The 25,978-nt window shown below is 36.6% G+C and overlaps 1 protein-coding gene across 4 annotated transcripts in view; it reads right to left on the reverse strand.

Moving 5' to 3' along the window:
- The window catches only part of LOC123523369 (1-phosphatidylinositol 4,5-bisphosphate phosphodiesterase beta-4-like), a 227,829-nt gene that overhangs the window by 189,296 nt on the left and 12,555 nt on the right, over positions 1–25,978 (reverse strand). For all 4 annotated transcript variants that reach the window (XM_053544704.1, XM_053544711.1, XM_053544720.1 and 1 more), the window contains exons 2-4: positions 18,606–18,717; positions 9,361–9,441; positions 3,607–3,672 (exon numbers count right to left, since the gene is read on the reverse strand). In XM_053544704.1, the coding sequence (XP_053400679.1) occupies positions 3,607–3,672; positions 9,361–9,441; positions 18,606–18,689 (231 nt within the window). In that variant the 5' untranslated portion in view covers positions 18,690–18,717. The remainder of the gene's footprint in view (positions 1–3,606; positions 3,673–9,360; positions 9,442–18,605; positions 18,718–25,978) is intronic.

Consider the following 25,978-nt stretch of genomic DNA (forward strand, 5'->3'; position numbering starts at 1 on the left):
CCCCAGAAGGGGGATTTGAAGTTTAAAGCTACCTTTGGTACATTGCCATTGATGAAAATACACACAGCTATTATTAATAGCAAGTGAAAAGTCAAGCAAGCACACCAAACCACCAGAAATGCTACACTACTACTTTAATACCTCTATTATAAATGGACACTGAAATTCCCTTTGCGGGTAACCATCCTGATTTCTGATTAAAAGGTGATATTTTTTTCTTGCAAAAACAGACTGGTTGACCAGTGTGAATTTCAGTGCCCAAGACCAGAAAACAATGAGTACAAACCACTTTAAAAAATTGTTCCTAGAATAAAAAAGAAAGAAAAAATCTCCATTTTATTTTTTTATCGACTCCTCACTTTTCCTACTTTTATTTTTATATCCTCCAACTACTGCTCATTTTTAAAAAATATTCACGTAAAACAAAAAATAACAAGAGGGCCATGAAGGTCTGTATCGCTCACCTGACCTTTTGACCTAAAGATCATCAAGATTAACATTCTGACCAAGTTTCATTCAGATATGGACATAAATGTGGCCTCTGAAGTGTTAACTAGCTTTTCCTTTGATTTGACCCGGTGTCCAGTTTCTGACCCCACAGGACCCAGATTCGAACAAGACCTAAAGATCAACAAGATTAAGATTCTGACTAAGATTCATGAAGATATACTCATAAATGTGGCATCCAGAGTGTGAACAAGCTTCTCCTTTGATTTGACATAGTGACCTAGTTTTTGACCCCACCTGACCCAGATTTAATTGTGACCTATAGATCATCAAGATTAACATTCTGACCAAGTTTCATTAAGATATGGTCATAAATGTGGCCTCTACAGTGTTAACAAGCTTTTCCTTTGTTTTGACCTGGTGACCTAGTTTTTGATCCTACATGATCCAGATTCAAACTGGACCTTGAGATCATCAAGATTAACATTCTGACCAAGTTTCATGAAAATACAGTCATAAATATAGTCTCTACAGTGTTCAGAAGCTTTTCCTTTTATTTGACCTGGAGACCTAGTTTTTGACCCCAGATAACCCAATATCGAACTCATCCAAGATTTTATTGAGTATAACATTCTGACCAAGTTTCATTAAGATTGGGCCAAAAATGTGACCTCTAGAGTGTTAACAAGCTTTTCCTTTGATTTGACCTAGTTTTTTACCGCAGATGACCCAATATCGAACTAGTCCAAGATTTTATTGAGGGTAACATTCTGACCAAGATTCATTAAGATTGGGCCAAAATTGTAACCTCCAGAGTGCTAACAAGCTTTTCTTTGGTTTGACCTGGTGACCTAGTTTTTGACCCCAGATGACCCAATATCGAACTCATCCAAGATTTTATTGGGAGTATTCATTAAGATTGGGCCAAAATTGTGACCTCTAGAGTGTTAACAGTCAAATTGTTGACGCCGACGGACGACGGACACAGGGCGATCACAAAAGCTAACCTTTGAGCACTTCATGCTCAGGTGAGCTAAAAAAAAAAAAACTCTAGCCTAAATGTAGAAAAAATTCTATTTGGGAAAATGTTATCAAAGTCGTTACCTTCCCATAATGAAAACTTATGTGATGTCCAATTTTATCAGACCAGTCTAGCAATAAAATCAACATCGCGACCCTATCTTTTTTAATTTTTTTTATTTGCCGAATTTTCTAAGTATATTCTGAAGGTTTTGAAAAATCAAGGTTTCATAAAATTAGTAGAATTTTTTTTTTATCCAAACTTGCCTTAAGATAGTTCAGCTTTAATGACAATCAGTTATTTCCCTTTGGTAATGTTTTCTCCACCTATGATTTCAGCACTCTCCATGTGTTACAGTAAACACTGCTTGTACAAGCTAAAATTACGACCGAAGAAGGCTGACATTAAATTCGAGAATACAGAATTGCACAGATATTGTCGATTGTCATTATGGGTCCTTTACCTTAAGCAAGAAACAAAATGGAAATTAGTTTTCATGTATCTTGAATATACAGTCAAACCTGCTTTTAGCAGCCAGTCCAGGGGAAGCAAACAATCTGACTGCTAAATACAAGTTAAAATTTAGAACGAAAAGCCAATTTGGGAAGTCAGCTGACTGTCTGACTGCTTTCAAAAGTTGTCGCACTTATGACCTGCTTAATACAAGTAGCCCCTCAACTGTAATCTTGAAAGTAAATTCATCAAAATGCAAATAAAAATTGTGCAATTAAGTAAAGTAAACATTCAGTAGTTTTACAGTAGTTACACATAACATCATTTCCTATCCATTTTGATATGAAGAAATGCCACAGCAGTAGTACTCTGTGAAATGTATGTAAAAACTGTAAATTATGTAAATATATTGCTGATTTGTTCAAGACTTATAAGAGTCAACATCTCTTCTAGTTTTACTTTATTATACAGAACTATTCACAGGGGACATGGCACAGACTCTCTGGAATCTATCTCTGTAAACTCTAAAAATTCTGTAGATGAGAGAAGCATTAAAGGCTTTGCAAAATGACAGAATCAAAATCTTTCCCTTTCTGGCCAGACAAAATTGCTAAAACAACTTGTGTACTAAACTCAGTACAGAGACCTAAATATAAATCTGACTGGATTTTCAATTAAGCCCTTGGTAACAGAGTCTTAAGCATTAAAAATCACTCTTCGATATTACAACATGAATTCTTTTTGTATGTTGCATTCTAACACGATTCGCAGCAATTGCTATATAAACATATAGCGAAATCGCCTATACATGAATCTACGATAAAATATGGTTGGCTGTTACATTTCACCCCCCTATGATTGTAACATAAGAGATTCTACTTCAGTTCCATTACATACGAATTATTTCAGGGCCAAACGGTTGAAAACAGCATTTCAAAAACATAAATATAATAAAAAGTCATACTGACTTATGTGTAGGTCCGTAAAACACGTTCTGATCTCTACGAGCGAATTCAATTAGCTTAATTATGATTCAGCGGTGAGGTCATAAATGTATGACATAAAGTATGACGTCATTATGATGTGACGTCATATAAAAGTTAAGCTTGTCACTCGTAACACAGGGTCAACTCGCCTAATTTGATAATTCTGTTCATAACTAGTTTGCGAGCTGTTAGATTACTAATTTAAGGATACTTCTCAAAATTCTGATAAAAAGAAACAAATATCTATACGTTCCATTGGCTATGCAACACTTTCTAACCATAGGGGGTAAATTGTAACAGCATATGACCCGAATGACGTATATTACGCTGAAAATGTAGTAGATCTACTGTAAAATGCGAATTATTTGCGTTGTTAGAATCGAAATAATAAATATGTTCCAATAATTTTATAAATTAATAAAACATGGGCAGTCGTTTGGATGCGAATAATTAAATCACTCGTGCTACGCACTCGTGATTTAATTATTACGCATCCAAACTCCTGCCCATATTTTATTAACTGATAAAATATAGGAACAGATTTATTATTTCTTAAATCCAAAATAATCTCAGCATGATAGGAAAAAGCAATTTTTATAGGAATGTCTGTACAGGTGGTTTGATATAAAAGTGTGACTGAAAATAGTTCTATTGTTACCTCATTAGTGTTATTATGGGAATTATAAGTGTTTCACTTACATTAATCTTGGGTGGCAGGCCTAATCTGATATCATTCACCTGTGAGATCTCCAGTACCTGGCCTTCCTGGAAAAAACATAACAATAACAATAATTTTTCTTTATACACAGCTCATGTATACATCTATATCAATACACTGTAAATTTATTCTTGTTATAAACAATCGCTCAGATCAAAGATGTGTATGCCCATCTACATCCTATATTCATACATGTAACTGAGAAACAGACAGTAAACAAGGGAAATGGAAATTAAACACAATCTAGGTTCTTGAAACAACAAACCTTTTTTAAGGCAAAACAGTTTTCTTTTCCACCTAAGTAAATATAAGAATCACTGACCTCGACAGCACTTGCACCAACATGCAATCCCAACTAGAATATGATAGCCCAAATTTGATTTCATTCACTGCATCCTAACTGATCATTTCTCTATTTTCAGTAACAATGACCTTGACCTTACTGGTCATTCTTTTTGCGATCGCAATTTTGGTCTCACTTTAACTGACCTGCAGGTCAGATTTCCCATCTAAATCCCAACACTGACCATGACCCCACTGACCTAAGGTGCAATCACAAAACTTGAAATTGCTTACAGTGTTTCATGGTCAATATTACAATTAAAGGATTCTGAAAATAATTATGAAATCTGGTTCACTGCCCTCTTACAGTTATAAAACTGCTTTGCCAGTTGAAAACCTGGTGAAAAATGATAGTTCAGGAGCACTAGGAAGGAGATAAAATGCCAGAAACTCCAACAACCAACAAAATATCTGAATCAAACTTTTTAGATATTTATTTCAGCCTTTTATTAAAATATATGGCTGTTTTCTGGCATAATAATTTTTCTATGTGATACCTGTTCATACTTCATAGATTGATTTCTTTTAGTAACTGCTGTGTTATTCACACATTTTACAAAAACAAATTACCAGGTAACAATGTTTTCCAGACTGGAATTATCTATGACACATCTAGAAATATGAGAAAATAATTTAGAACTGAATTTCTCACATGAATGTTAGTCTAACATCTAACATGGCAATACATCTACTTTTTTCAAAAAGTGGTCTTCAATTTCAAGATATACTTTGACCTATTTATCTTCTATCAAGAGACCTTGACCTTTGACCTACTGATCTTGAATGAAGATGCCTGTATCTCTGACTGATTAATCCCACATGATGCGACCTTGATCTTTGACCTATGTCCCTATGATCGTCTTGCATGTAGCTTTCTGTCTAAAGGTGAACAGTGAAGTACAAACACATGAACAATTCATTTATGAATAACAATAATTAACAAACCAAAGGTGTTCTGAATTAGTTTGTCTACTGACTAATGTATCAAAATGAATGCAGAGCAGATGTGTGAAAAAAACACCTGGAAATGTAAGGCTTTATTGCACAGCAATTTACTTATGCTGAGCGTTTCTACTGTTCTTTTTGCCGGAAGAATTGCTTTCCTCATAAATTTTTTCCACAGCACTGTACTGTCGGCTCTGCAGCTGTTTCCACAGCACTGTACTGTCGGCCCTGCAGCTGCAGATTTAACAATTCCTCAGTTGTCTTAACTGATGCAGGGACATTCCTGAGAAAGCATTTAATTTGGGACCATGGGACCAGTTTCTTTGCAGTAATATGTAATGGTTAGTAAAGATCCTTTTAGACACAAGACAACTCTTGAGAGAAAATTAGTCTTTATAATGACATTCTCCATTTCAATTTCACAGTTTTCCTTACAAATTTACCTTTCCAGAACAAAAACCTCTATACAACAAACACAGTGTTGCTCTATGAATGGCACTGTAGTTTAGAGTTGATGATTGGATGTAAAACTTTAAATCTAAGCTATGTAGACCCATTTTATGGCATTGAAAAGAAATCAATGGAGGGTGATAAAAATTTAGTCCAGATTCATCCCAGATGCAAACATTTCTTTTGTAGACGGCTGTTCATATGGATATATGCTAGTTTTCCATTAGAGAAATATTTAACATTTCTGATGCTTAATATTGGAAAATAAGAAAAGCGTATGAATTACTACTGATTATATTGGTGAAATGAAAATCCTTTCAGTCCAACATAGATTTCCACTTTAAAATACTGAATATGAATTAGTTATACGGCTGACCTATAAGGAGCGTCAAAGCAATCTTACTTAAGATCATTGGCATAAGTGATATCTCTAATATCGGTAAACTGCTTTCCTATGTTCAGGTAAGAGATTTGCTTTTCCCGTTAACACCAACACACAATATAGCAAAAAATGCATAAGTTATAATGCTTAAATTTAGTCCATATAAAAATGGATCTATGTTTAGTGTCCTTGGGCTGGAAGGTTCTTGGCTGTCTGATAGAAAAAAAAAATTCTGAAAATGATAAAAATGCCAATGACAAGGCTAAAAACATAATCACAATTGTAAGTTGTATTAATTACAGAATTATTACATTAGGTTTAAAGGCTTATAATGTCTTTGTTTATAATGTGACTGCCACATTTTTGTTATGAATATGAAGTATATTAATTTCTTGTTAAACCCAAAAGGAGAACGTTTTACTGAATCCAGGATTTTTTATTAACTCCCTTGATGACTGTGACAGTGTAATTTCATGTGCAGTATTGAGGGTAGTGCTTTTCTAGCCAACATGTATTAGGACAGCTGTTTTATCTGTTTTTAACATAAAATTTAAAGCACTTCCAACATTATAAATATGAAGATGCTACAATAGCTTAAAATACCATTACTGCTTGAACCTACATGTAGATATACTGTTCATGTGTGTAAATTTCATCAACACTTTTTTTTTTTTGCCTGGTAGATACCTAAAAAACTTGACAATGATTCACTTAATACTTTATTTGTATCAACTTGCATTCTGAACAAAAGAATAATTATACTAGCACGAATTGCCATTAAAAATTAACATAAAAAGAAAAAGACAACTGATACCTGGAGCAGCTCTGGGGAATTAAATGACACACTAGTAAGAAACTTTAATACTGTGAAATCACTGAAAATTTTTGGCACAAAATTTCTTGGTTTTGGCCAAAATGGCTGTTTTAATTGTGGGAATATATATTTGTGGATACATACAATGAATGGGATGTAATTTTCTTAACTGATCACAAAATTTACTCCTCCATGAATATTAATGATTTGACAGTATATCAATTCAAACTCAAGTTGATGTTTAACCCTTAACCTGCTATATTTCTCTAATGGACTGGTCCATCTTTCAATTTGGACAGTACCACTTATTACTCAAAGGGGTTTTCACTGAAAATTTACTGACTGAATAGCGAACAGTGTAGACCATGATCAGACTGCACGGATGTGCAGGCTGATCTTGGTCTGCACTGGTCGCAAAGGCAGAATCATCTGCCGCCAGCAGGCTAAGGGTTAAACATCTTATTTTCCCTTGCCTAAAGGAATAATTTCATACTCAGGATTATTGTGACCATACTTTTGACAAATATTAAATGTTGTCATCAAGACTAAGTGGTCCTGGATTACTGTACTGTCTGACTTGTTCTTCACAAATAATTGTCAACAAAGTTAAGCAACCACTTCCACAGAACTTGTTACTGTCAATTTGTGACAGTTTCCAAGGTTTGAACCAACAGAATAGTAATGCAGCAATTCCAATGCACAGTCTGAACAAAGCAAGTGTTACATATTGGTGTTTCTTTTGTCACAAATCGTCATAACCAGTAAAATACTGTTATGAGGTACTGTTGTTCTGAATCTAAACTCGGTGTCATATATAAGATTATTTTTTATCTACTCATGGTGTATCCCTAATTTAACAAGTTCCCAAAAACTGAACTTATATCAACATGCCCAAGCAATAGGCAGCTTCATGTATCCATTTAGTAGTATCTTCTTCCACATCATTCTACAAAAATCATAAGTATGTCAAAGTTCATGAACATCTCCCAGATGAGAATTTTGTCAGTTATTTGCACACAACAAACTACTTCTGATTAAGACATACAAGTACACTTGTTACATTAAGAAGTAAAAATCTATTGAGCGCAACATTACACAGACTTCTACTTACAGGAATTCCAGGTATATTTAGCTCATTTCAAGTGCAAAAAAGTCAACCATAAGGCTTGGCATTGACTATATGACATTGAAAGTGAAAATACTAGTTGATTTTCTCCATTATTAAGTGTTGCAGTGATATACTCCTTTTTGCACAATATTTTGTGGTTATTTCTTAGGACAGCTTGTAAAATTAATATGTCTATAAATATGTACTTATGCATTTTTAAATTAAAAGAATTTTTTGACGAATACATGTGATCGAGTTGCTTTAACCCTTAGCCTGCTAAATTTCTATAATGGACTGGTCCATCTTTCAATTTGGACAGTACCACTTATTACTCAAAGGGGTTTTCACTGAAAATTTACTGACAGAATAGCGAACAGTGCAGACCATGATCAGACTGCACGGATGTGCAGGCTGATCTTGGTCTGCACTGGTCGCAAAGGCAGAATCACTTGCCGCCAGCAGGCAAAGGGTTAATAGGCAATGCAAAAGTGTGTAACAAGTAGGACTTAGATGTTGTTACAACTCATCAAATAGGAGTGATTGAACAGAAGTTAATATCTGAAATGCAGTTACACAGCAAAACATTATGTACAATATAACCAGATGGTTTCCATTGCATGATCAAGAGATAATAATATAATTGTACAATTTTTGTAACTGCCTTTGTGGTTCATTATGAATAGAATGAATGCCAAACAACTACTCTGAAATCATTTAAATTCAATGGCATACAATTTCTGAGTTCAGGCCATGGAGAATTCTGTTTTGTAGGAACATGAATTTTTAATGCTAAAATTATTGGTGATTTTGTTTTCACTGATTTATGCAACAACAAAATCCATGAAAGTTAGTCTCCCATGGAATAATGAATGATTAGTAATTCCAAAACTGACATTTTCTTTGGATGTTTCATGTTTGTTGCTTTGCTTCTCATTTAACAAGTCATGTTGTTTCTATTGTATTTGGCAGCTATTTATGACATACCTTGCCACAACTTTTTTCTTCTATAGTAAGGGCAGTTTATAATCCTCTTTTTCTCATGTAGATTTCCCTACTACATCAGAATTTTAATTCACATCTCCCCCATCACTAACCTTACTCCAAAGGTTTATAAAATTTGGACATTACCCAGGATTAACCCTATCCTCACTTCTCCACGTCATATACAGTATTTCGACATTATCCCATGACTTACCTTACCCTCACTTCTCCAGTTGGTAACAGTAATTGCCTTCAATTTTCCAGTAGTTTGCCCTCACTTTTCCAGTAGATATACAGTTTTTAGACAGTATTCCATGACTTACCTTGCCCTCAAATTTGCAGTAGTTTGCCCTCACTTTTCCAGTAGGTATACAGTTTTTAGACAGTATTCCATGACTTACCTTGCCCTCAAATTTGCAGTAGTTTGCCCTCACTTTTCCAGTAGATATACAGTTTTTAGACAGTATTCCATGACTTACCTTGCCCTCAAATTTGCAGCAGTTTGCCCCCTTTTTTTCTAGTAGATATACAGTTTTTAGACAGTATTCCATGACTTACCTTGCCCTCAAATTTGCAGTAGTTTGCCCTCACTTTTCCAGTAGGTATACAGGTTTTTAGACAGTATTCCATGACTTACCTTGCCCTCAAATTTGCAGTAGTTTGCCCTCACTTTTCCTGTAGGTATACAGTATTTCGGCATTATTCCAACTTACCTTGCCGTCACTTTTCCAGTAGATGAAGAAACCATTCTCATCAACCTTCACCAGGCAACCCGACTCTAGTGCTGAGCATTCCTATAATTAGTGAGAAGGAATAAGTGTACTTTAGAATGATGTACAATATGTAAAACTAACAACACAGATGGGACTGGATGAATATATGTTCTCAATAAGCATTCATCTCTTCTCAAACTTGTTTTAATTAAATGTCAAAAGGAAATATGCCAGCAAATGTCACAGACTGCTTGCATATAAAGAAAGTGTGTTAACAGCATGTGGTCTACATTTAATTGAAAAATGACAATATCAACACTTTTATGCTATATTTCAGGAAAAAAGAAAAAAACTAGACTTATCACTTAAGGTAATCAATATCCACAACGCTTCGATGCTTGGAAAGTAAAATGTACAAATTACTGACAGACAGATAGACATGCATGACTCCAATAAAGACCCTATAATCATACTTTGTATCTTGGGGAATAATTTGTAAAGATTTCTTGATCTCAACTGACTTTTGGTGTGTCAATTACTTAAAGAAGAATATTCAACATTTGACAATGTATATATTTAGAAAGAATTCAATGAATACTATAAACTAGGGATGTGAACGAATGTTCGAATTTTCGAAAATCGGCTGAATATTCGAATATGAAAATCAAATTCGAATACTAGAAAATGTTTTTGTAAAAAAGCGCATGTCTCCCCCAATGCAAAGTCCTATAGGCAAGAAGTCAATAGGGGCCAGGAGCGAAAGTCAAAGAGACACTGATGGTTAGCTGCAATAGGGATCATCTACTTGGCATGTCCAGTCATCACGCTAAATTTCAACACTCTTGGCCTAGTGGTTCTCAAGTCACTGTTCAGGCTCCTGTGACCTTGACCTTTGATCAAGCGACCTCAAAATAAATAGGGGTCATCTACTCTGCATGTCCAATCATCCTATTAAGTTTCAACATTGTAGGTCAAGTGGTTCTCAAGTTATTTCTAAAAAATGATTTTAATGAACAGGCCACTGTGACCTTGACCTTTAATAGAGTGACCCCAAAAGTCAATAGGGGTCATCTACTCTGCATGAACAATCATCCTATGAAGTTCAACATTCTGGGTCAAGTGGTTCTCAAGTTATTGATCGGCACTGGTTATCAATGTTCAGGTCCCTGTGACCTTGACCTTTAATGGAGTGACCCCAAAAACAATAGGGGTCATTTACTCTGCATGAACAATCATCCTATGAAGTTTCAACATTCTGGATCGAGAGGTTCTCAAGTTATTGATTGGAAATGGTTTTCCATGTTCAGGCCCCTATGGCCTTGACCTTTAACAGTGACCCTAAAATCGTTAGGGGTCATCTACTCTGCATGACCAATCATCCTATGAAGTTTCATCATTCTGGGTCAAGTGGTTCTCAAGTTACTGACCGGAAATGGTTTTCAATGTTCAGGCCCCTGTGACCTTCACCTTTGACAGAGTGACCCCAAAATCGTTAGGGGTCATCTACTCTGCATGACCAATCATCCTATGGAGTTTCAACATTCTGGGTCAAGTGGTTCTCAAGTTACTGACCGGAAATGGTTTTCAATGTTCAGGCCCCTGTGACCTTGACCTTTAATGGAGTGACCCCAAAATCGATAGGGGTCATCTACTTTGCATGTACAATCATCCTATGAAGTTTCAACATTCTGGGTCAAGTGGTTCTCTAGTTATTGATCGGAAATGGTTTTCCATGTTTAGGCCCCTGTGACCTTGACCTTTGATGGAGTGACCCCAAAATCAATAGGGGTCATCTACTCTTTATGACCAATCATCCTCTGAAGTTTCAACATTCTGGGTCAAGTGGTTCTCTAGTTATTGATCGGAAATGGTTTTCAATGTTCAGGCCCCTGTGACCTTGACCTTTGACGGAGTGACCCCAAAATCAATAGGGGTTGTCTACTCTTCATGACCAATCATCCTATGAAGTTTCAACATTCTGGGTCAAGTGGTTCTCTAGTTATTGATCGGAAATGGTTTTCAATATTCAGGCCCCTGTGACCTTGACCTTTGACGGAGTGACCCCAAAATCAATAGGGGTCGTCTACTCTTCATGACCAATCATCCTATGAAGTTTCAACATTCTGGGTCAAGTGGTTCTCTAGTTATTGATCGGAAATGGTTTTCAATGTTCAGGCCCCTGTGACCTTGACCTTTGACGGAGTGACCCCAAAAACAATAGGGGTCGTCTACTCCAGCAGCTCTACAACCCTATGAAGTTTGAAGGTTCTAGGTCAAATGGTTCTCCAGTTATTGCTTGGAAATGAAGTGTGACGTACGTACGGACGGACAGGGCAAAAACAATATGTCTCCTGGGGGAGACATAATTCGTAAATTAATGAATAATCTTTTAAATAAAATAAGTATCACTGATTTTGGGCAATATAAGCATGCTAATTCTGCAGAATAAAACTGTTTGTTCTGTCGTGTTTGTTTATCGCATATCAAAAATTATCCAATCAACAAGAAAATTGCATTGCATAATTGGCAGTCACGAATGAACAGTTTGCAACAGGCGTAAATGTGAAGCATGTCAAATATTGTCCAATTACATACATGTGATAAGTTCAGAATCCAAAACTGGAGGTTTGCAATTTTTCAGCTGGAGTTTGGGTCTCAAAACTGGAGGTTTTTTATCGACATAAATTAAGCGCGCGGATACAAAACTTAGAGACAAAATCCAATATCTGAGCCCACACAATAACGCATAAGTCTACACCAGAAGAAACAATCCTCATAACTATTGATTTGAATTTTGACAAGAGTTATGCCACTTTTTAACTTACATTTTTTGGTTAAAGTTTATATAATGTCCAATATCTCTGTTACATTCAAAGCTATTGACTATTATGCCCCTTTTACTGGCAAAGCTTTAATTGCCCCTTTTACTGGCAAAGCTGAGAAAAATCGAGCATGCTGTCTTACATATGCTCCCTCTTGTTCTAACTTAAAACTTCCTTAACAGATTCAATTTGTTGAAACAAAGTCTCAGTTTAGGTCTGAAATTGTGGTGAACATGCATTTATAGGCTACTACTAGGACTGAAACAAGAGGGCCATGAAGGCCCTGTATCCCTCACCTGACCTACTGACCCAAAGATCATCAAGATTAACATTCTGACAAAGTTTCATTAAGATATGGTCATAAATGTGTCCTCTAGAGTGTTAACTACTTTTTCCTTTAATTTGACCTAGTGACCTAGTTTTGACTAAGATCATCAAGATTAACAGTCTGACCAACTTTCATGAAGATACACTCATAAATGTGGCTTCTAGATTGTTAACAAGCTTTACTTTTGATTTGACCTGGTGACCTAATTTTTGACCCCACCTGACCCAGATTGGAACTTAAGCTTAAGATCATTAAGATTAACATTCTGACCAAGTTTCATAAAGGTATGGTCATGAATGTGGTCTCCAGTGTTCACTAGCTTTTCCTTTGATTTGACCTGGTGACCTAGTTTTTGACCCCCCCCATGACCCAGATTCCAATTTGACCTAAAGATCATCAAGATTAACATTCTGACCAAGTTTCATGAAGATACAGTCATAAATTTGACCTCTAGATTGCTAACAAGCTTTACCTTTGATTTGACTTGGTGACCTAGTTTTGGACCCCATATGACCCAGATTCGAACCTGACCTAGTGGTCATCAAGACAAACATTCTGATAACTTCCCATGAGTTTCAAACTTAAAATTAAGTCTCTACAGTGTTAACAAGCTTTACCTTTGATTTGACCTGGTGACCTAGTTTTTGACCCTACCTGACCAAGATTGACACTTAAGCTAAAGACTTTCAAGATTAACATTCTGACCAAGTTTCATTAAGAAATGGTCATGAATGGGGCCTCTAGAATGTTAAGTAGCTTTTCCTTTGATTTGACCCAGTGACCTAGTTTTTGACCCCACTTAACCCAGATTAGAACTTGACCAAATTTCATTAAGATATGGTCATAAATGTGGCTTCTAGAGTGTTAACTAGCTTTTCCTTTGATTTGACCCAGTGACCTAGTTTTTGACCCGACATGACCCAGATTAAAATCTGACCTAAAGATCATCAAGATTAACATTCTGACCAAGTTTTATTAAGATATGGTCATAAATGTGGCTTCTAGAGTGTTAACTAGCTTTTCCTTTGATTTGACCTGGTGACCTAGTTTTTGACCCCACATGACCCAGATTCGAACTTGATCTACAGATCATCAAGACTAACATTCTGATTGAGGTTCATGAAGAAAAAGTCACAAATTTGGCGTCTAGAGTGTTAACAAGCTTTTCCTTTGATTTGACCTGGTGACCTAGTTTTTGACCCCACATGACCCAGATTTGAACTTGACCTAAAGATCATCAAGATTAACATTCTGACCAAGTTTCATGAAGATATATTCATAAATGTGGCCTCTAGAGTGTTAACAAGCTTTTCCTTAGATTTGACCTGGTGACCTAGTTTTTGACCCCAGATGACCCAATATCGAACTTGTCCAAGATTTTATTGAAAGTAACATTCTGACCAAGTTTAATTAAGATTGGACCAAAATTGTGACCTCTAGAGTGTTAACAAGCTTTTCCTTTGATTCGATCTGGTGACCTAGTTTTTGACCCCACCTGACCCAGATTCGAACTTGACCTAAAGATCATCAAGATTAACATTCTGACCAAGTTTCATGAAGATATATTCATAAATGTGGCCTCTAGAGTGTTAACAAGCTTTTCCTTAGATTTGACCTGGTGACCTAGTTTTTGACCCCAGATGACCCAATATCGAACTCGTCCAAGATTTTATTGAGGGTAACATTCTGACCAAGTTTAATTAAGATTGGACCAAAATTGTGACCTCTAGAGTGTTAACAAGCTTTTCCTTTGATTTGACCTTGTGACCTAGTTTTTGACCCCAGATGACCCAATATCGAACTCGTCCAAGATTTTATTGAGGGTAACATTCTGACCAAGTTTCATTCAGATTGGGCCAAAATTGTGACCTCTAGAGTGGTAACAGTCAAATTGTTGACGGCTACGGACGACGGACACAGGGTGATCACAAAAGCTCACCTTTGAGCACTTTGTGCTCAGGCGAGCTAAAAATGGAGCCTAATAACTAAATTGGCATGGTGAGTGGGCTGATATTCGGCCCCGTGAGAGAGATGGAAAAGGCCCTGCTTGGCTAATCCTTTATCAGAACAAACAATTAATCATGTTATCAAATTTCACCTGTGAAAAACAACTCTTTCCTCCAGCCACATGTGTATCAAACATGTAGAATCACAACAGTCGGCGACACTTTGATTTACTGTGTAAACATGTTTTGCACTCCTCGGTAATTATCAACCGAGACATAATATTGATTTTTTGTTTTTCTTTGTTTGAAAAGCGGGAGAATTATGGTTTTGGTCAGGACACAGGAGGCAAGGTGAAAAAATCGGGATTTAACAGTTTGTAACAGGCATAAGTGTGACGCCTTTTTATCTTTTGTTCATTTTTATTGGCACCTGTTTTATGTAACAAATTTTAGAATTTATTATTTGTTTTCGAAAACAATACCAAACATATAGATATTGGCAATCTTTTTACAATATTTTGTACGATATTTCAGACCGTCCGCAGAATCGGTTTCATTCACTGATATTCATTTATCTAAATCGCCCTTATTTGAAATAAATTTTGAAGTAGTTTATGATAAAATCAAGAAATAACATACGATTGATATATACGATCATGCTGAATGAGGTTTAAGTCTGTTCTCGTTAAGTTTTTAAGCGTTTTACACTCCGATTGAAAATTTTCAAAATGGCTGCAGTAATACAACAGCGCGACCCATGCTTGAACTGGACGACGTGCTATTTTTAGATAAAGTTGCGACAGTCTAAATTTTAAACGATCCGAATGTTTTTTCTTTTTTTTTTGTGTAACATTTTGAAGCTAAAACACTGAATTAGTTAATGATTAATTGTTCATGATTATACTGACAGAATCGTGAAATAAAACGCTAGGGTTGGCGGGTTTAACTAGGTAGGTCGGGTTACCCGACCCTTACAGAAGCAAGCCTCTGTGGCGAACATGCTGCGTATTTGCTGTGTATATGCCGCGAACACAGTAGTACGCCAGAGGAGTACATTTTACATACACCGCATGCCGTGTACATGCCGCGTACTATTTCGACGAGTACACAGCATGTACGCAGGAGGTCACTAGTACACTTAAAGTACGCAGCACAGACTCTGAAAATTTAAGGAGTACACTGCATGTAAGCAGGAGGGACTTGTACAAGAAAATAGTACACTGCATGTACACCGCAGATACTTCAAAATTTTATAACACTTATATTTAGTTTGCATTAAAGTTGTTTCCCCTTGATGCATTACGCCATTTTCTTCAGATGTTTACCAAATTACATGCTACAAAAATTGATTTATTTCATTGAAAAGTGGACGAAGAAAAGCATACTAATTTATTTGATAACATCAATCTACATTATTTTGGTAAGGGTAAATACTTATTGATGCATGTCACTTATCTTTTTTCTGTTTTTTTTCTGTCCAAATGATCTGCATTTGCATAAGAAAGTTGGTGGGGTAAGGAATTTACTTTTATCACAGCAGTTTCGCCACAAGAGTACACAGCATGTATGCAGCAGGAGTACACAGCATGTACGCCACAGGACTCAGGCCAGGAGTACACAGAATGTACGCCGCAGGAGTACACAGCATGTACGCCACAGGAGTACACAGCATGTACGCCGCAGGGGTAGTACACCGCAGGCTCATTTGCATGTGAAAAGTGTATGTGCCGCATACATGCTGCGTACTATTTTTCGCATACTAAATTCCTCCAGCGTACATCCTGTGTACTATGTAGTCCACAGCATGTACGCCGCAAGTAGTACGCGGCAGAGCTCATTTGCATGTCAAAAGTGTACTACAAACGTACTATCGGTGTATGTGCGGTGTATATCCTGCGTACTATTTAAAGCCCTTGTTTTCAGTACACATCATGTACGCATCATATACGCTGTATGTACACAGCAAGAGTACACAGCAGGCCTTTTTCTTCTGTAAGGGGAAACAAACATTTTTAGGCCTTATTACCTATGATGATTCACTTTTAAACACCGGCATATATTGTTTTTATGTTATATCTTTAAAACTATTTGCTATATTTAAATATGCCCATCACCTAATCAGAATTTAAAGCTTCCATTAAAACAAGCCAAATATTCAAATATATTCAGGGATCGATTTTAACGGTTGCTAACTCGCAAAATTCGAGTAAGAATAAAAAAATGCGAGTAGAAAATCATGGCACTCGAATATTTTCGCGAACACGTTCGAAAATCAGGGAATTCGTTCAAACTGTCCTTTTCTCTTTAAAAACTCCTTTCGGGCAGTTATTTTACCGATAATCATGCGACTGCTTCTAGACGCTTGTCGCTTTATACAAAAGTAATTATCGGATATGCAAGTAAGTGTCTAGGCAATATTTGTTTTCATTTTGGACGTCTGTAATTTGCAAAGTTCTGCGAAAATGGAGAGGAAAATAACATGTTTCTTGGTGCAAAAAGGCCTGCGGAGCTCGAAAATGCTAGCAACATTACCGGCAGTGACCTGAGAAAAACTTAAAATATCAACGTCCAGCCAAAAGTCCAAAGAATCATTGAGTACTCTGGTTTGTATTGTACTTTCAAAACCAGAAATTCCCAAGCCTGTCTGGACCATGAACTTTTATATGAAACCAAACAATAACAAAACAACTAAAATTTAGCAGGTAAACAGCTTTTAAATAATTGCTTGTGGAACCAATCACTTTGCTAGTGGAAAAAAATGGCACTAGCAAAAATTTGCTAGTTGGAAAAAAAGTTAAATTCAATCCCTAGTGAAATCCCTGGTGAAAAAATTATAAAAATCGGACTACAAACAAACAAGAGTGCCAGACTGTCACCAAATACACCCGTCATCGAACTAAGCCTAATTCAAGGAGAATAATCCAAGAGTGCCAGGGGCGATTTGGGTGGTTATCATACTTGACCGAGATATTATGTCCACAAACATTGTCAGCAAGTTTGGTGAAGATTGGATGAATACTGTTCGACTTAAGAGTGAGGACAAGGCTAAATTAGCAGTTTTTTTAGTAATTCAAGGGCCATAATCCAAGAGTGCCTGGGGCAATTTGGCTGGTTATCGAACTTGGCCGAGATATTAGGCCCACAAATATTGTCAGGGAGTTTGGTGAAGATCGAATGAAAACTGTTCGACTTAAGAGAGCAGACACGGCTAAATTTGCAGTTTTTCAAGTAATTCAAGGGCCATAATCCAAGAATGCCTGGGGCAATTTGGCTGGTTTTTGAACTTGGCCGAGATATTATGCCCACAAACACTGTCAGCAAGTTTGGTGAAGATCAGATGAAAACTGTTGGACTTAGAGAGCGGACAAGGCTAAATTCGCTGTTTTACCAGTAATTAAAGGGCCATAATCCAAGACTGCCTGGGATGTTTGGCTGGTTATCAAACTTGGCCAAGATAATATGCCCACAAACATTGTCAGCAAGTTTGGTGAAGATCAGATGAAAACTGTTCGACTTAGAGAGCGGACATGCTTTTGACGCCGGACGCCCGCCCACCGCCACCACGGGTGTTCACATAATACGTCCCGCTCTTTCAGAGACGGGCATATAAAAAGGTACATGTCAATTTAAATATTATCAATTAATTAAATGCAGCCATTTTGGGCACAGTGACTTCATTGTCCTTTCCTTATATGGGCATTACCAAGTATTGTATTTATGGCAAAATTATGTTAAACTAAACATGAAGCTTAAAATTTAAATTTAAGGTTCATATTATATTATGGCCCACAAAATATGTTTCGTCTGGTTGTTATTCACTGATTTTCCATCTTTTTTGTTTGTAGTCCAATTTTGATACTTTTTTCGTTAGTTACTGTTTCACCTAGTTCTAATATGAATTGTTGCCAAATGCTGCATATTCCCCTTTAACCTTTAGCCTATTGGCGGCAAGTGATTCTGCCTTTGCGACCAATCCAGACCAAGATCAGCCTGCATGGACCATGGTCTACACTGTTTGCTATTCAGTCAGTAAATTTTCTGTGAATACCCCTTCGAATAATAAGTGGTACTGCACAAATTGAAAGATGGACCAGTCCATTTTAAAAATTAAGCAGGTAAAAGGTTAAAACCAATCAAAAAGCAGCTAACCTCATCCCAGCGTTCAAATATATCTCCTATTTGTAGTCGCTCCGGTACAGGGATACGCCACTGGAAGTCGAAGGCTTTGGCCATTCCAGAACACTATACATCACAATAGCTCCTGAAATACGAAACAATACATTCACTGTAAAGAAAGAAAATTCAAAGAGCTGTTCATCAAAGATAGACGGACATAAAATTTGCTCATTTGTAGTCAGCATAATATATAACTACAAACTTATGTGGATTTCACGGTTTGATCAATCTGTGTAATTCTATCCAAAAGAACAAATAAAGTTTTTTATACATATTATTTATGAATTTTGAAATAAACAAATTCTTGCCAACACAAATTGCCATTTTGGCCAAAACCATGGAAGTTTATGCTAATGAAATGTACCACATTAAACAGACATGCTAACTAACTAATTAAAAACTGTAAACAAGACGGCCATGAAGGCCCTGTACCGCTCACTGACCTATTGACCTAAAGATCATCAAGATTAACATTCTGACCAAGTTTCATAAAGATATGGTCATAAATGTGATCTCTTAAGTGTTAACTAGCTTTTCCTTTGATTTGACCCGATGCCCTAGTTTTTGACCCCACATGACCCAGATTCAAACTTGACCTAAAGATCATCAAAATTAATAATCTGACCACGTTTCATGAAAATATAGTCATAAATGTGGCCTCTAGAGTGTTAACTAGCTTTTCCTTTGATTTGATCTTGTGACCTAGTTTTTGACCCCACCTGACAAAGATTTGAACCTGATCTATAGATCATCATGATCAACATTCTGATCAAATTTCATTAAGATATGGTCATAAATGTGGCCTCTACAGTGTTAACTAGCTTTTCCTTTGATTTGACCTGGTGACCTAGTTTTTGATCCCACATGACCCAGATTCAACCTGGACCTTGAGACCATCAGGATTAACATTTTGACCAATGTTCATGAAGATACCGTCATAAATGTGACCTCTACAGTATTAAAAAGCATTTCCTTTGATTTGACCAGGTGACCTAGTTTTTGACCCCAGACGACCCAATATTGAACTTGTCCAAGATTTTACTGAGGATAACATTCTGACCAAGTTTCATTAAGATTGGGCCAAAATTGTGACCTCTAGAGTGTTAACAAGCTTTTCATTTGATTTGACCTGGTGACCTAGTTTTTGACCCTAGATGACCCAATATCGAACTTGTCCAAGATTTTATTGACAGTAATATTCTGACCAAGTTTCATTAAGAGTAGGCCGAAATTGTGACCTCTAGAGTGTTAACAAGCTTTTCCTTTAATTTGACCTGCTGACCTAGTTTTTTAACCAAGATGACCCAATATCGAACTCGTCCAAGATTTTATTGACAGTAATATTCTGACCAAGTTTCATTTAGATTGGGCCAAAATTGTGACCTCTAGAGTGTTAACAAGCTTTTCCTTTGATCTGACCTGGTGACCTAGTTTTTGATCCCAGATGACCCAATATCAAACTCGTCCAAGATTTTATTTAGAGTAATATTCTGACCAAGTTTCATTAAGATTGGGCCAAAATTGTGACCTCTAGAGTGTTAACAATCTTTTCCTTTAATTTGACCTGGTGACCTAGTTTTTGACCCCAGATGACCCAATATCAAACTTGTTCAAGATTTTATTGAGAGTAATATTCTGAATAAGTTTCATTAAGATTGGGCCAAAATTGTGACCTCTAGAGTGTTTACAAGCTTTTCCTTTGATTTGACCTGGTGACCTAGTTTTTGACCCCAGATGACCCAATATGAAACTCATCCAAGATTTTATTGAGGGTAACATTCTGACCTAGTTTCATTATGATTGGACCAAAATTGTGACCTCTAGAGTGTTAACAAGCTTTTCCTTTGATTTGACCTGGTGACCTAGTTTTTGCCCCCAGATGACCCAATATAGAAAATAGAAATCATGCAAAATTTTATTGAAGGTAACATTCTGACCAAGTTTCATTAAGACTGAGCCAGAATTGTGACCTCTAGAGTGTTAACAGTCAAATTGTTGACGACGGACGGACGACGGACAGATGGACAGATGATGGATGACGGACACAGGGCGATCACAAAAGCTCACCTTTGAGCACTTCGTGCTCAGGTGAGCTAAAAAGGCACAAAAACCATTGTCTATTTAGCACCTTTGGACAGGTAAATTCAGTACAAAAGTTGTCTAGAAAGGAAGAACTGACAGCTTTACACGGAGGTATCTGTTCTACAGAGGTGTCGTTAACACAGATTAATATTCTGTACAATGAAACGAGAACTACTGCATATCCTTTATTAAACACTGAAATTCTCTGTGTGCTTACACTGGACTTGAATACAAATTGAAAACCAAAATATATTAGGCCAAAAATTGTTTCACAAAACTGACACAGTTCAAAACTGAATTGGTCATCCAATCAAAATCTTTAAAAATATTCGACTGAACATAATTTATAGACTTGAATATTAAAGCAAAGAGAAGGTGTGTAGGCGGCAGGGTAGCTCAGTCGGTAGAGCATCGGAACGGTATTCCGAGGCCCCGGGTTTGAGTCCTGGTCTGGCTGCACATTTTTCTCACCATGTGACATTTGGTGCCCAAAGAAGGGCCATGCCAGCATTAATACACTAGTTAGTCTCTGACATCTGTAATAGCTTGATTTATAAAGTACCCGCTGAAATTCAAGGACGAATTTCAAAATGGTGGGAAAGTATGTCACGGTATAGGACTTTAATATTACAAGAAGGCCATGATGGCCCTGTATTGCTCACCTGAGTACCATTGCTCAAAATGATATGATCAAGTTTTGACATAGAGCACATAGGCATACACATTCAATATCATCAGGCGTAAAAAAAAAAATTGTTTGTTTCCGGTATCCCGACCTACACTAAATTTTTGGCCCGACCCTAAATGTTTTTATGGCCTAGGAGAGTATTTTTTTCAACTTTTTAACAAAAAATTGCAAAACTGCACTTTTTATGCTTTAAACATGCTCAGTGATGTTAAAAATCAACTTACTGATGCTCTAAACCCCCTTGTTTGTATTCATTTTTTAACACAAAAATATTTTCTGAAAAGTCTCCCTTAATAAAACAAGAGGACCATGATGGTCCTGAATCGCTCACCTATTCCCACATGACACAGTTTTGAGTATGACGTCGTTTTTTCTATTATTTGACATAGTGACCTAGTTTTTCAGCTCATGTGACCCAGTGTTGAACTTGACCTAGATATTATCAAGATAAAAATTCTGACCAATTTTCATGAAGATCCATTGAAAAATATGGTCTCTAGAGAGGTCACAAGGTTTTTCTATTATTTGACCTATTGACCTAGTTTTCGAAGGTACGTGACCCTGTTTTGACCTTTATCTAGATATCATCAAGGTGAACATTCTCACTATTTTCATGAAGATCTCATGAAAAACATGGCCTCTAGAGAGGTCACAATGTTTTTCTATCTTTATACCTACTGGCCTAGTTTTTGACCGCACATGACCCAGTTTCGGAACTGACCTAGATATCATCAAGGTGAACATTCAGATCAATTTTCATGAAGATCCATTGAAAAATATGGCCTCTAGAGAGGTCAAAAGATTTTGATAATTTTAGACCTACTGACCTAGTTTTTGACCGCAGTTGACCCAGTTTCAAACTTGACCTAGATATCATCAAGATGAACATTCAGACCAACTTTCATACAGATCCCATGAAAAGTATGGCCTCTAGAGAGGTCACAAGGTTTTTTTATTATTTGACCTACTGACCTAGTTTTTTAAGGCACGTGACCCAGTTTCAAACTTGATCTAGATATCATCAAGGTGAACATTCTGACCAATTTTTATGGAGATCCATTCACAAGTTTGGCCTCTAGAGGGGTCACAAGGTTTTTCTATTTTTAGACCTACTGACCTAGTTTTTGACCGCACATGACCCTGTTTCGAACTTGACCTAGATATCATCAAGATGAACATTCAGACCAATTTTCATACAGATCCCATGAAAAATATGGCCTTTAGAGAGGTCACAAAGTTTTTCCAATATCTGACCTACTGACCTAGTTTTTGACGGCACGTGACCCATTTTCAAACTTGACCTAGATATCATCAAGACGAACATTCAGACTAACTTTCATACAGATCCCATGAAAAATATGGCCTCTAGAGAGGTCACAAGGTTTTTCTATTATTTGACCTACTGACCTAGTTTTTGAAGGCACGTGACCCACTTTCGAACTTGACCTAGATATCATCAAGGTGAACATTCTGACCAATTTTCATGAAGATCTCATGAAATATATGGCCTCTAGAGAGGTCACAAACTTTTTCTATTTTTAGACCTACTGACCTAGTTTTTGACCGGACTAGACCCAGTTTTAAACTTGACCTAGATATCATCAAGATGAACATTCAGACCAACTTTCATACAGATCCCATGAAAAATATGGCCTTTAGAGAGGTCACAAGGTTTTTCTATTATTTGACCTACAGACCTAGTTTTTGACGGCACGTGACCCAGTTTCGAACTTGATCTAGATATCATCATGGTGAATGTTCTGATCAATTTTCATGAAGATCCCATGAAAAATATGGCCTCTAGAGAGGTCACAAGGTTTTTCTATTTTTAGACCTACTGACCTAGTTTTTGATGGCATGTGATCCAGTTTCGAACTTGACCTAGATATCATCAAGGTGAATGTTCTGACCAATTTTCATGAAGATCTTGTGAAATATATGGCCTCTAGAGAGGTCACAAGGTTTTTCTATTTTTAGACCTACTGACCTAGTTTTTGATGGCACGTGACCCAGTTTCAAATTTGACCTAGATATCATCAAGGTGAACATTCTGAGCAATTTTCATGAAGATCTTGTGAAATATATGGCCTCTAGAGAGGTCACAAGGTTTTTCTATTTTTAGACCTACTGACCTAGTTTTTGACGGCACGTGACCCAGTTTCGAACTTGACCTAGATATCATCAACATGAACATTCTGACCAATTTTCATAAAGATCCCATGAAAAATGTGACCTCTAGAGTGGTCACAAGCAAAAGTTTACGGACGGACGCACGCACGGACGACGGACGACGGACACTGCGCGATCACAAAAGCTCACCTTGTCACTTTGTGACAGGTGAGCTAAAAAAAATTCCAAAAAAAAAAAAAATTCCGACCTACCTACCCTAATTTTTTTTAGCATGTTACCGGAAACAAAGAATTTTTTTTTAGGCCTCGGGATAAACATTTTCTGTAACAGTCCCTTTTGACCTAGTCAGGGCCAATTTCCATACCAAGTTTGAGGGTCCTAGGCCCAAATGCTGCATTTTTGTACTAACATGACTATTCCATACCTGGAAGACTTAAATAACATTTAAAACCAATCTCATTAGATGCTGTTGAGATATTTTCGTTTACATAAAATAAAGGGAGGTAATTTGTCATAAATTCAGTCAAAAGTAATCTGCCCTGATTGTCCAAGTCCATCCGATGGCACAAATGACATTTCAAATCAGTATCTTCATTAGTTACTGAGATACACCCTTTTTAATTTGAAACAAAGGGAGGTAATTTGACATAAAATCAGTCCATAGCTATCTACCCTGATTGCCTCACTCCAACTAAAGACAATAATGAAATTTCAAACAAGTTCTATAAATATTTACTGAGATAAATCCATTTTTATTAAAATCAGGGGAGGTAATCATGCATTGGTATATGCATGTCGAAGATACAGAGTACAAGCCTACACAACAATATATTAGTAAAGTATTCATATTGGTAAATGTTCAATCAAGAGTTACCTAATATGACTATTTCTTACCATGGAAGACATAAATAACGTTTCAAACCAGTCTCATTAAAAGCTGCTAAGGTGTATTCATTTAGATAAAAAATAAAGGGAGGTAATTTGTCATCAATTCAGTCAATATGTATCTTCACTGATTGTCCAAGTCCATCTGTTGACATAGATGAAATTTCAGATTAGTATCTTCATTAGTTACAGAGATATACCCATTTTAATTTGAAATAAAGGGAGGTAATCTGACATAAAATCAGTCCATAGTTATCTACCCTGATTGTCTCAGTCCAACTAATGACAATAATGAAATTTCAAATAAGTCCTATAAGTACTTACTGATATAAATCCATTTTGATAAAAATAACTCTGGAACCTACGATTGCATCTGACAGATTTGTCATGCAATCCAAGATTTATTGTTGTTGAAGATATTTTGGACGTTTGTATCAAATCAAACCATAAATGAAGTCTCTATATGGCTGCAAAAGCCCAATTTTGGACCTTTTAGGGGCCATAACTCTGGAACCCATGATGGAATCTGGCCAGTTCAACAAAGGAACCAAGATCTTGTGGTGATACAAGTTGTGTGCAAGTCTGGTTAAAATCAAATCATAAATAAAGCTGTTATTGTGCAGACAAAGTCAAAATAGCTTATTTTGGCCTTTTCAGGGGCCATAACTCTGGCCGGTTCAAGAAATGAACCAAGATCTTATGGTGACTCAAGTTTTGTGCAAGTTTGATTAAATTCAAATCATAAATGAAGCTGCTATTGTGCAGACAAGGTCAAAATAGCTAATTCTGGCCCTTTCAGGGGCCATAACTCTGTAACCCATAACGGGATCTGGCCACTTCAAGAAAGGAACCGAAATCTTATGGTGATACAAGTTGTGTGCAAGTTTGGTTAAAATAAAATCATAAATGAAACCACTATCGTGCACACAAGAAATTGTTGACGCACGGACGGATGCACGGACGGACGGCGGACGAAGGGTGATCACAAAAGCTCACCTTGTCACTATGTGACAGGTGAGCTAAAAATGGGGAGAAGGTGAGTAGGTGGCCAGGTAGCTCAGTCGGTAATTCATTGTCAAAAGTTAAATGAATTACAACACTTTTTTCAATAAGTCCTAGCATGAAAAGTCTGTTCATCAACCCCTCCAAAACTGCTACTTGTTTTTTTTTTTACTGTAAATTATTCATTATGTGGAAAAAATGAAGATTTCACTTTATGAGGATTTTTGAGAAAATGCTACATTTTTATTGCTTGGTAATAATTTTCAGAAAACTCTGTTCAAAAGATAATAAATCAAGATTTTATGTGAGGAATCTCGTTTGTTTTTTATGTTTTGTTGGGTTTCGAGTCACAGACACAATTTAGGTTGTATGACGACTTTTCCTGCTTTTGATGGCTGATCTGAGGAAAACACAAAGTGCGTCTCCAGGCACTGTTTAAAAACATGGGAGGGCATCTTGGCAAAACCATTTAATTTCTGCAAGCGGGCCTGATGGCTACATCACATGAAAGAATTCTACACCTAATGAGGTTCCGAACCCATAGCAGTGAAGAGCAAGT

The sequence above is a fragment of the Mercenaria mercenaria genome, chromosome 1 (genome assembly GCF_021730395.1).
Source record: "Mercenaria mercenaria strain notata chromosome 1, MADL_Memer_1, whole genome shotgun sequence".
In the NCBI taxonomy this organism is placed as follows: domain Eukaryota; kingdom Metazoa; phylum Mollusca; class Bivalvia; order Venerida; family Veneridae; genus Mercenaria; species Mercenaria mercenaria.